Genomic DNA, 12,844 nt, shown 5'->3' with positions numbered 1-12,844 from the left:
ATGCTGTCTTCATGACCTGGTTGGATGAATATTGACAGTAACTCTAACATCTTTCCTTCATTTCTTACAACAAACAAAGGACATGTTCAAAGAATCCAAATATGTTTTATTGTACCTTTGCCTTTCTTCCCCTTCGGCTGCTGGTAACCATGTCCTGGAAATAGTTTTTGCAAGCCTGTAGACCTAAGGATGGAGGATTGGCACTCTGATTGTGTAACAAATGGTGACTGTGGAGATATTTTGTTAAGACACATAGTAATTCAGCTTAACACCATAAATGTAATGGCTACGTTGAAAGAGAAAAGCACCCTTATCTGCAGTGATGCTGGCACCAAGTCCTATAGACTCTGATTCAGGGCCAAATTTCTATTAAAGTAACGTCTCAATGTTGGGAATTGGAAACTGCCTTGTTTCTTCAATATCTGTAGACTCTGAACAGGGGTAAAAATCCCTGGTTTCTGTTCTTCATTCCTACCCAGTGTGCCAGTTGGGAACTTCATATGTGTGAGCTTTGAAATAGCGTACAACTTGGTTAGAGTTGTCCCCTTGCCTTTGACACAGAGAGCTGCAGTTCTGGTCAGCTGTATTCATGAAAATCCAAAGGGGTTTTACAAATATATTAAGGACAAAAGGGTAACTAGGGAGAGAATAGGGCCCCTCAAAGATCAGCAAGGTGGCCTTTGTGTGGAGCCACAGAAAATGGAGGAGATACTAAATGAGTGTTTTGCATCAGCATTTACTGTGGAAAAGGATATGGAAGTTAAAAACTGTAGGGAAATAAATGGTGACATCTTGCAAAATGTCCAGATTACAGAGGAGGAAGTGCTGGTTAAAGGTGGATAAAACTCCAGGACCTGGTCAGGTGTACTTGAGAACTCTGTGGGAAGCTAGAGAAGTGATTGCTGGGCCTCTTGCTGAGATATTATTATCGATAGTCACAGGTAAAGTGCCGGAAGACTGGAGGTTGGCTGTGGTGCCACTGTTTAAGAAGGGCGGTAAAGACAAGCCAGGTGAGCCTGACCTCGGTGGTGGATAGGTTGTTGGAGGGAGTCCTGAGGGACAGGATGTACATGTATTTGGAAAGGCAAGGACTGATTCGGGATAGTCAACATGGCTTTGTGCGTGGGAAATCATGTCTCACAAACTTGATTGAGTTTTTTGAAGAAGTAACAAAGAAGATTGATGAGGGCAGAGTGGTAGATGTGATCTATATGGACTTCAGTAAGGTGTTCGCCAAGGTTCCCCATGGGAGACTGATTAGCAAGGTTAGATCTCATGGAATACAGGGAGAACTAGCCATTTGGATACAGAACTGGCTCAAAGGTAGAAGACAGAGGGTGGTGGTGGAGGGTTGTTTTTCAGACTGGAGGCCTGTGACTAGTGGAGTGCCACAAGGATCGGTGCTGGGTCCTCTACTTTTTGTCATTTACATAAATGATTTGGATGTGAGCATAAGCGGTACAGTTAGTAAGTTTGCAGATGACACCAAAATTGGAGGTGTAGTGGACAGCGAAAAGAGTTACCTCAGGTTACAACAGGATCTTGACCAGATGGGCCAATGGGCTGAGAAGTGACAGATGGAGTTTAATTCAGATAAATGTGAGGTGCTGCATTTTGGGAAAGCAAATCTTAGCAGGACTTATACACTTAATGGTAAGGTCCTCAGGAGTGTTGCTGAACAAAGAGACCTTGGAGTGCAGGTTCATAGCTCCTTGAAAGTGGAGTCGCGGGTAGATAGAATAGCGAAGAAGGCATTTGGTATGCTTTCTTTTATTGGTCAGAGTATTGAGTACAGGAGTTGGGAGGTCATGTTGCGGCTGTACAGGACATTGGTTAGGCCACTGTTGGAATATTGCGTGCAATTCTGGTCTCCTTCCTATTGGAAAGATGTTGTGAAACTTGAAAGGGTTCAGAAGAGATTTACAAGGACATTGCCAGGGTTGGAGGATTTGAGCTACAGGGAGGGGCTGAACAGGCTGGGGCTGTTTTCCCTGGAGTGTCGGAGGCTGAGGGGTGACCTAATAGAGGTTCACAAAATTATGAGAGGCATGGGTAGGATAAATTGACAAAGTCTTTTCCATGGGATTGGGGAGTCCAGAACTAGAGGGCATTGGTAATGGGTGAGAGGGGAAAGATATAAAAGAGACCTAAGGGGCAACTTTTTCACGCAGAGGGTGGTGTGTGTCTGGAATGAGCTGCCAGAGGAAGTGGTGGAGGCTGGTACAATTGCAACATTTAAGAGGCATTTGGATGGGTATATGAATAGGAAGGGTTTGGAGGGATATGGGCCGGGTGCTGGCAGGTGGGACTAGATTGGGTTGGGGTATCTGGTCGGCATAGACGGGTTGGACCAAAGGGTCTGTTTCCATGCTGTACATCTCTATGACTCTATGTGACAACTGAGTAATCTAAAGAACTGCCAGAGGAAATGGTGCAGGCAGGTACAATTACAACATCTAAATGGCATCTGGATTTAGAGGGATATTGGCCAAATGCTGGCAAATGGGACAACATTAATTTGGGATATCTGGTTGGCTTGGACGAGTTGGACCAAAGGGTCTGTTTCCATGCTGTAGAGCTCGAAATGGCAGATGGTGGAATTTCAAATAAGTTGATGAAGCTTGGCCAATAATTTTAGACTAAGGAATGATGAGCATACGGACTATCATCAACTGTTGTTAAACTGTTTGGTTCACTAATGTACTGTTGGGGAAGGAAATCTGCCATCCTTCCATGGTTTGGCCCACACATGACTCCAGACACAGAGTAATGTGATTGACTTTTAACTGAAATAGCTTAGTAAGCCACTCAATTGACAGGCAGCTAGGTGCTCTTCTCCCAGCTTCGAAACCGCAAGCAAGCCTCAGGTGGACAGAGGAAGCGCTCTCAGTGATACCCCCAAGGCCTCATTGGTGAATACGCCGTTCCCACAGACATCTGGGAATCACTGGCCCAAGACTATCCAAAGTGGAAGAGCACCATCGGGGAAGGCGTCAAGCACCTCAAGACTTGCTGTTGGGAAAAAATGGAAGTCGGTCCCTAATAGCATGCTGCCACACCAATGCCCCATCCCCTTCCCATGACCACCACCTGCCTCTAGTGTAACTGAGCCTGGAGTAGCTGCATCAGTCTGTACAGCCACCTATGGACCCACCCTGAGAGTGGAAGAAAGTCATTGTTGTCTGCGAGGGGCCATCAATGAATGAGTTAGGGATGGACATCTCGAATTCCAGGAACAGCAATTGCTGTTTTATTCTGTTGCGTTGTTTTGGAACTTTGGAGGAAGAAAGATCAAAACAACGACACTTTAAAAAGGAGGAAGACAGACAAAGGCAGCGACCACATGGTCAGAGAGTGAAACCTGCACTGCTGTCGGACACAGCAGTGAATCTGCACAGCTACTGCCTTTGCTGTTTGAGTCCAAGTGCCTCTGGATATTGGAGTGCATCCAGGAAAAATTAAAGAACAGCAAAATTCACAGCTGAACTTGGAGGAACCTGTGTGGGAGAGCTCACAGGACAGGAGAATGAGCTGCCAGAGGTAGTGGTGGAGGTTGGTACAATTATGACATTTAAAAGGCATCTGGATGGGTATATGAATAGGAAGAGTGAACCAAGTGCTGGCAAATGGGACTAGGTTAGGTTATGATAACTGGTCAGCAGGGACGAGTTGAACTGAAGGGTCTGTTTCCGTGCTGTACATTTCCATGACTTTTATGACTTTAAAAATGCTGGACTTGCCAGTGACACACATGTTCCATTAAAGAATATATCAATTTTTAATTCCATCTGGTGGAGTTAGGGTTAATCCTGAACAGTTGGCAAGCTTTATATTGATCTGATGAAGAAGTTGAGGAAGTGCTCAACAAAGGAAAAAACATTGTCCATTGACTTTCAAAAATCTGGTAACAGTCATCATACCCGGTGATACATTTGTTCCAGTTGTTTATTGAACTTCAGCAATCTTCGTTTTTAAAAAAATTATTCATGGGATGAGGCTAGGCCAGTATTTATTGCCCATCCCTAATTACCTAGAGAGACAGTTAAGAGTCAACCACTATGCTGTAATTCTGGAGTCACATGTAGGCCAGACCAGGTAAGGATGGTAGTTTCCTTCCTTGAAGGACATTAGTGAACCAGATGGGATTTTCCAACAATTAACAATGGTTTCATGGTCATCATTAGACTCTTAATTCCAGATTTTAAAAAAAAATGAATTAATATTTTAACCATCTGCTGTGGTAGGATTTGAACCCAGGTCCTCTAGACCATTCCCAGATCTCTAAATTATCAGTCCAGAGATAATGCCATTAGGCCATCACCTCCTAGCCTCATGGATGTTGAGTGCTCAATGAAGAAAGAAAAACATTGTCCATTGACTTCCAAAAATCTGGTAATAGTCAACATTCATGTATGCCTTGTCAAGCGTCTCTTACAATGCTATTTTTCCATTTCCTGTTGCAGAAGCAGAATGATGCGAGTTGAGCACCTTTAAAGAAAAGGAATGATGCTGTGGTTTATTTCTGGCTGAAGAAAGTCTTCGACTCTTCTGGGGCCTAAAGCTGCCTCTAGCTGCTACTCTGACTGATCGGATGCTGTTTTGGGAGGCTGCAGCTGTGGTTCAAACACTTGGTTTTATGTGTGTGTGCGTGTGAGTCATGGCACCATTACTGTAAATAGACAGTGACATAACTGACACAGGAAGGAGAAGGTGCCCACCTGCATTTTTAGCGCCCAGCAGTTGCCACAGTCAAGGAATTCACTTCAGTGCACGAAGCTCTTTGTAAGTGACAGGTCAAAGAGCAATTTTTTGACATGTTTGTAAAATTATGTCTTTTATCAGTTGAATCCATATTGAGATAATAGTGAAAGTGGTGATACAGACGTTTGATGTTTGAAACAGAGCCAAGCACTATGAGATATTATTGAGTCATCATTCCTCATCAGGGAGAAACCTGTTAGTAAAATCATTTCATAAATCTCTGCTTGCACAAGGAGTGAGACCAGTATCTGTTTAATTTTTACTTTCTTGATATTTAACCTGTTTTTTTCCTACTTTCATCTCCTGAAACATTTTTTCCTCAAACCTCCCACTCCCCCTCATTTTTTGTATCTGTGCTTCAGATGGCACTTTATGTGTGGACAGTTGAACCAATTCCCATCAATGAATAGCAATGGCAATTAATGGCTGTGTGGTGAAGTAGAGCATGCACCGGTAAGTGAAATATCAGACATGAAGTAGAAAGCAACCTTGCAGGGCACGATAGTGCAAGGACTGTGAAGTGAGGTGGATAGATTCCCTGATCTCAGTCACATCTTTTAATGTCAGCAGAGCTCTTGAGTTGGGCCTAAAAAACATTGTCGCAAATTCTTTTGGAGCTTTATGCCACTCACTTTATGTGGGACAGTTCATACCAAAATGGCATTACTTTGGAAAGTAATTTACTATGCAACTGGATGCACTTGGAAGTCCAGTTAATCATTTAGTATTTAAGTAGCAACACTACGTTCACAATGTTTTCACTGGCATGAACGAGGGGCTGGATCTGTGCTCGTCAGAGTAGGATTTGCCAAGGATATGGCATGCAGGCAGGACTGTACTAATTTAAAAAAAGAATATATATATGTGTGTGTATGTGAGAGTGTGTGTGTATGTGTGTATATATATTAAGCAGTTATTATCGCTGTGAGAAACCAAAAAGGTATAATTTTTTTGCCTGCGGCAGGTCTTCATCAGATGATCTGCAAAAGAAATGAAGGATCTGTGAGAATTGGATCTGGTTGGGTTATGGTAACAGTAATGGAAAAATGGGCAGGTATTCAGGCAGAACTGCAATTTCCTCCTGTTGGATTATCAGACTAGCGCTACTGAGTAGCTTTAACTGGGAAAGATGGTTCTAGACTTATTGTACACAGCTAGCCCATTCTACCGATTGCTGAATGTATTCCTTGGTAGGTGTTTGACTGAGAGAGAACCCTGCCTTGATGCAACACTAAATCTTGTTTCTGTGAAGAAACTGGAGGGGGAGGCAGGTATGTGTAGGGCCTTTGCACCATGAACCCTTAATTTACCAGCCTATATTTTCAAATGATTTGAAGATCGTTGTTGCTGATGCAGCATTTGTTCACTTTGGCTGAAATTATCTGGTCTTTTCAAAAGTAATCCTTATACTTTCAGATCCTTTCTTCTTTCTAGACAATGGAATGGGAATAGTAATTATGGAACTGTTGCCCATCTTTAAATGTTTTATTGTAAGGCTGACAGAATTTCTTGGTGAGCTGTCTTTGTCTGTTGCTATGTGATTGTGTTGGATGAAGACAATTCCCTTCTACTTCTGTGAAATTCAGTGACAATATTTGATTTGAAGCTTTGGTCATTATTTTGATGCTGCTTTTAGTTGTTGGTAGAGTAAACCTTCACATCCTTTTAGAGAACCGGCAGTTCATCTAATCCACAGTGAGAAAGTTATCAAGATAGCAATCAAGATTAATGCTAGAATCGCAGCACTGTTGACATTCTGTCATCAACAACACCGATTGGAATTTAAAGCTCCTTTTATCAGAAACCCAATTCCAATTTTGAATTCCATGCAATTTTGGATTAAGGATTAACTTAACCTGAAACAATAAGAATTCCTTCAAAGACAGTGAGGTTGTGGAATGGCTAACTTAATCATACAGATGAACAAGGCTCAAAGTTTTCCTCACACCAGCCAGTCAAAGCTGGGATTTTAGTAGATAGCTACAGTTTGATGCCCAATGACACCCAGTGTTTCACATCTGGATTGCTGTTGAGTGATTCCCTGTCAGTAGCAAATGAGTTCAGGTTTCAGATGAGGGCCGATTCCGTTAAGATGTTCTTTCCTGTTTCCTTCCCACACATCTGCTGAGACCAATGGGGCAGGCATGGTGACATACTAATATCAGTAAAAGCCATCATAAGTATTTCACTTAGTTACAAAACAAAATGTCCTTTAGGGCAGGGAACTTTGTCATCCTTACCCATTCTGGCCACTGTGTGACTCCAGTCCTGGGTCAGTTAACTGCCCCCGAAGCAGCCTCACAGACTGTTGTGTCAATCTGTTTCACTTAAGGACATACTACCCCATTACCATCACCTTTTTTACAAAGTTAGATTACTTACAGTGTGGAAACAGGCCCTTCGGCCCAACAAATCCACACTGATCCCGCCAAAGCGCAACCCACCCAGACCCATTCCCCTACATTTACCCCTTCACCTAACACTACGAACAATTTAGCATGGCTAATTCACCTAACCTGCACATTTTTTTTTGGACTGTGAGAGGAAACCAGAGCACCCGGAGGAACCCCATGCAGACACAGGGAGAATGTGCAAACTCCACACAATCAGTCACCTGAGGCGGGAATTGAACCTGGGTCTCTGGCGCTGTGAGGCAGCAGTGCTAACCACTGTGCCCACTTCTGGCATCATCTAATGATAGACAATAAAATGCTTGCTGCTTAGCAATGCCAAACGTGATTCAAATAATCCAAAATGGCCACCTTGGCAAAGTTTACAATTCAACCATAGAAATGCTGTCTGTTGAAGAGTCACTCGCTTCAAGGCGGGAGGGGAGAAGTTGGGAAGGAAAGACCAAAGTCTTGGCAGGCACATCAAATCAACCGGTCTTATTGTAAGCTGAGAATGAACTGACAGAAATATAAAGCAGCATACAGGCAGTCGTGCAATTTACAACCTTTGGTACGTAACAGATTATGGAGGAGGTGCCTACTAGTCAACAGGAAATCACACTACACTTCAAAGTGACACTCACTATCTCCCAGAACTTAGACATACATGAGAAATTAATCGAATTGGCTGTCTGAGGTGGATTTTGGTGAAGGAGGTACATTTTGCCTCCAGCCCCATAGTTCAACGCTGAAGGGAAGTATTATCATCAGAGGAAGTGACATAGTATGCCATGGCATTTAGTTTATAGGAGAAAGTAAAGCCTTCTGTGATATATTAGAGAAATAAGGTAGAGAATGCTTGGGAGTAAGTTGCAAAGCTGAAGGCTAATTAGGGTATTTGGTTTATGTACATTTATTAACCTCCATTGAAGCCTGACATTAATTTCCAGCACTTGACTTGTTCAGTGATCAAGAAAAAAACAAGTTTTCATTTATCCCTCCCAGAATTTTGTTTCTTTCACATTTGTTCTGACAACCACATTTATGTGAAGTGTGCATCACTGGCAATGTCACCATTTGTTGCACATCCCTAATTACCCTTGAACCGTGTGGCTACTGTTCAGAGTCAGCTACGAGTCATTAATGTGCTTTTATTTTTATTTTTGAACTTGAGTTTTGAATCTGAAAACTGAGTTGCTGTGGATACCACTGTTTTGTTTCATTCTCTCTTCAGTTGGTTTGGGTCTTGAACCACCTGTAGGTCAGACCAGGTGAAGATGGCAGATTTCCTTCTAAACGGAATTAGATCCTTTTATGATTGGACATATTGCTCATTCCTAATTGCCCTTGAGAAGTTGGTGGTGAGTTAATTCTTGACTACAACTCAATGGCTAGCGAGGGCTATTTGGAGTAGAGGAAACAGTCAATGCCATCATATTGTCACCTTCTCATTAACTGGAAAATGATTACTGACACATTTCTGATGGATCCTATGCACACTACAATGTTCACAACAATGGGGAAAAGCCACATGCTGTCTCTATATAAGTGGTTTGTGGCCATTTTTCTTCTTATCCATATCTGATGGTATGGAATTGGGACAAATATAAATGAGAACATGGGCAAAGCAGTTTTATTTTAAACTCTGAGGCAATAGCTTCCTCGAAAAGTTAGCAAATAAAGAGGTGCTGAAATGTTCTTCACTGTTGATGAACAGATACATTATGCCTGTTACTGTAGTAAGCATACTGGTGTAAATCTCACTCCTTTGTCACTGTATTCTTGCTGTGCTACACAGTATTTTTACAGATCGAATTTTTAAAATTTCACTAATTTGAACTGAAAATCATCAACCTCAAGCCAGGCCTTTCTCCAATAGACTATTCAGTGCAGTTAAGCTTTGGTATGGTAAATTACACTCAGCTAAATGTTCCCGCAGCGTTTGTCCTTGATCCAACACTATTTGGTAATCTCAGCGAGATATTGCAATTGGCCTTGATGTTCCTGAACAAGGACAGGGAAACAGCTTTTTCCAGGTTTCTCCTGCCTGATTCCAGTTACCTATGCTGGAACATTTTGACATGCAGATGCCATTAGAATGAGTTCAACGTTAATTCACCTTCCCTCTCTGGCTGAACAACCGATCTCAACAACTGTATTTGTGTAATGTCTATGAGGTAGGTAAACATCCCTTCACAGGAGTGTAACCAAACATAACGTAGCACCAAGGCACATGAAGACAAACAGGTGACCAAAGAGTCTGGTCAAATAGATGGGCTTTATGAAGGATCTGAAAGAAAGTAGTAAGATTGAGGGAATTCCCAAGCTGTTGGCCTAAGCAAATGGAAAATGGTTTTATTGAGACACCAAATGGACATTTTGGCTCACCAAAAATAGATGACCTTTGTAGATCAGCATAGCACACTTCAGCAGCAGTATACTGCTGTACAATAAAATGGATGAGTAGTGAGGGAGGGGGGATAAATGGGGAGGGAAAAGGGGGTGGTGTGGAATATGAAACTTTATACTTTTTATTTCAAGTTGTTAAGCATGCATGTTCTGGGTTCTGCTCCAGGATGCTAATGGTCTGGATTTGTACTTATAGCTGAGCATTTGCCTTGCGTTTTCAGGGAGAGAAACTTCTGCCAGCTTCCTCCTGGTGTCTGTATACTGTATCATTGTGTGAGTGTCTGCTCAGTCTCACTTGACAGCCAACTTTGGTCCAATAGCAACTGTGCAGTTCTCCAATGCCAAATGGCTAGAATGTTGCATTGCTCTTGTGTATGAATCCAAATGCCTTTTGATCATTGATGTGCTTTTATTTTTATTTTTGAACTTGAGTTTTGAATCTGAAAACTGTGTTGCTGTGGATACCACTGTTTTGTTTCATTCTCTCTTCAACCTGTTAAGGGAGACAATGATGGCCTCACAAACCCTTCCTCCTTGCATTAGAACACCTCCCTTCCCATACCCCTAAACAAGCCTGAAAGATTTTATTTGAGTATTATTTGTCTGGAATCCAAGTATTAAAACACTGTGACATTTAGCCTTATAAAGTCGTGATTCATAGGATTTAAATTGTTGGGTTGCATGGAGTGTGGGGTGCGGGACAGCACTGCATACTGTATATATTGAATGTCTTTTAGGTTTATTTGCAACAATGACAATGGTAATGTAGTGGTTTAATTTAGCATAGTATATTTGCCCCTCTGTCTGTTTTGTTTGAACGTTAGCCGCAACATCGCAGTTCTAGGAAATAAATATGTACCAGACTAATACAAGCCTTTTACGTAGGAGTATCAGAACAGGAAATAGTTTAGTTTCTTCTGCCCACCTGCTAGATCCTGGGTGATGTGCACCTCAATTTCTCTTAAAAATGTTCATCCCTACTTCCTCACTTAGTAAAAATCCACTGTCTTGAGAACATAAATTGTGCTAGAATCCATGGCCTTTTGAGGGAGACAATTCCACACTACCACTACCTCTTGTGTGGACAAAAAAGTGCTTCTTGATTTCACTCTAGCTCTAATTTTAATATTGCCCCCTGCTGTTGATTTCTCCCACCAGAGAATATAATTTCCCTTTTGTTGCTTCCTTAATTATTTTGAACACTTGATGAGATCGGCCCTCAACTATCTAACCTCAAGAGCTTGTAGGTTGTGATTGTATGCCTCCTAATCACTTTATCATTCAACCATTAGCATCGTTCTGGTGTGCTATATCCTGCCCAATGCCAATATCTCCTTCCTAAGATCAGATCCTTATACAAAAATTGCCTGCTTCATATCCAACCAGCAGCCTGTTCTATGAGATACTTTCTATTTTAGTGAGCTTTTATTTCTGTTTACACATTTTGCACAATCTTTTCAAGTGTCAGTCCACCGTAATAATGAACTCTCTATCTTTTATTCTTTCTGTATAAGCCACCACCAAATGACTTTTGTGACTAATTAAGATAACAAGGACTACTCATGAGGGACAGTGTAGCAATAAAAGAACAAGATAGAAAGAGAGGACGATGATTATAATGAACTCTTGAGATAACATCATCTAAATTAGACAGTTATTTTACCAGTTCACCTTGATTCTTTTGTTGTGTCTCTGATAATAGATTCCATTAATCTCTCCACAATTAACTGGTCCATGTAGTTTCATTAATACATAGTTGAGTGGGAATTTACACTTTTTCAAATTGAAGCCACTAATATTCAAATTTAGATTACATTGGGAAATTCTGACCAATGAATCTACAATTGCTGCACCTTTTCCTTCAATTTCTGTAATTTATCTGAAGTCCTAATATTTTACCCGTTACACTTTTAAAATTTATACTAAATTAATAAATTACTCCCCAGGCCACACTTTTAGGTTCCCTTTGAACGTTTGGCAATTTGTTCTTTCCTCATTGGACATTAACGTTCATTTCATGCAGCTTTTCATTCTAGTCTTACCTGCATCTATCATTGATGACAGTGTTCTCCCTTACCACTCTTAGTTCGGTAATAAAAGTTATGCTGTTAACTTTGGTATTTTTCCACAACTTCTTTTGAAATCCATTGTTGCATTTTAGAGCTCTGCCAGTCAGCTTTCTGTTTGGACTCGTAAGCTTGACTGCTTGTGTGATGACTGTTGACTGGACTGTCAGTTTACCAACTGTGGTGCAATATCTTCTTATGCCAGAGAGGGTGCAGCCACCAGGAGACGGCATTATCAAGTCGACTACATTGTGGCAGAGATGGACAAATCCCATAGGATGATATCAAGGCACACTTCACTGGGTACTTTTCTTTTGCACTTGGTAGTGGCATTATACCCAGATGGAATGACTTTTGACCTTTTTCTGTATGATTTACTTTTCATTAACACTGAGTTTTAATTGTCTACATATTGAGCTCCTTCTTCCTAAAGGCAAGAACTCTCATCCCAGAAAGAGCGAGGAAGGAAAAGGAACATGGGAAAAAGAAGGCACTTCCAATGTTCAAGCCCTTTGCACACAGTTATTTCACTGAATGTTTCTGGTACAGACTTTTAATAGAAGAAAAGATTCTGGGGATATTAACTTGGACTCTTTGTAGTAAATTATTAAATAAAACAATCCTGGGCTGAAGCTGACACTTGCACCTTCCCCACCCTGCCAACCCCAGGAAGCTGCTAAAGCAAAATGTATTCCCAAGGCCTTGGAACTCCCCTTTGATGATGAGCTGAGGCTGAACCTACAAGCCGTAGCAACCAGCAAAAACAGTCTGTAGTGAATCTTACCCTCAAATGGATTTGGTCATCATTGAATTGTAAAATGCATCCTCCAACAGCTGTGTTTGTGTATTTTATATGACTAGTATACTTTGATTTACTAAATTGAAAAAAAACTTAAATTATTTGATTAAAATTTTCAAATAAACCTTGACTGTTTTTTTTTAATTTTCCAAGTTTCTGTTTGAATTATTGCATTTGCTTTTGTATTTTCCTTCCAGTGCATTGTTGAGCCCACAAAGGGAACAGATGTGTTGATGGAGCCCACGAGGAACTGTGTGCCATCCAGTATACATTCTCTTCCTAGTAGCAGTCTGTTCATGGTTTGGGAAAGGTTGCATTGATATGCTGCCAGCCGTCTCAGTAATAGAGATGACTGGCAATAACGATATGAAATGAATGAGGAAGCCGCTCCACATGTATTATATTTATTTTACACACCT

The 12,844-nt window shown here is 41.3% G+C and overlaps 1 protein-coding gene across 6 annotated transcripts in view; it reads left to right on the top strand.

Annotated features, from left to right (window-relative positions):
- LOC132822985 (zinc fingers and homeoboxes protein 3-like) overlaps positions 1-12,569 on the top strand; it is an 88,852-nt gene extending 76,283 nt beyond the window's left edge. For 2 of the 6 annotated variants that reach the window (XM_060836482.1, XM_060836481.1), the window contains one exon: positions 11,722-12,569. In XM_060836482.1, coding sequence (XP_060692465.1) covers positions 11,722-11,756 — 35 coding nt within the window. In that variant the 3' untranslated portion in view covers positions 11,757-12,569. Of the gene's footprint in view, positions 1-4,463 lie in introns of all 6 variants that reach the window. The other 4 variants (XM_060836483.1, XM_060836484.1, XR_009645486.1 and 1 more) reach the window with 3 other exon arrangements.
- Positions 12,570-12,844: the final 275 nt, after the last annotated feature.

Source organism: Hemiscyllium ocellatum, chromosome 15, assembly GCF_020745735.1.
Source record: "Hemiscyllium ocellatum isolate sHemOce1 chromosome 15, sHemOce1.pat.X.cur, whole genome shotgun sequence".
Lineage (NCBI taxonomy): Eukaryota > Metazoa > Chordata > Chondrichthyes > Orectolobiformes > Hemiscylliidae > Hemiscyllium > Hemiscyllium ocellatum.
The sequence above is the reverse complement of the archived record's forward strand: the minus strand, read 5'-3'. Positions and strand labels throughout refer to the sequence as shown.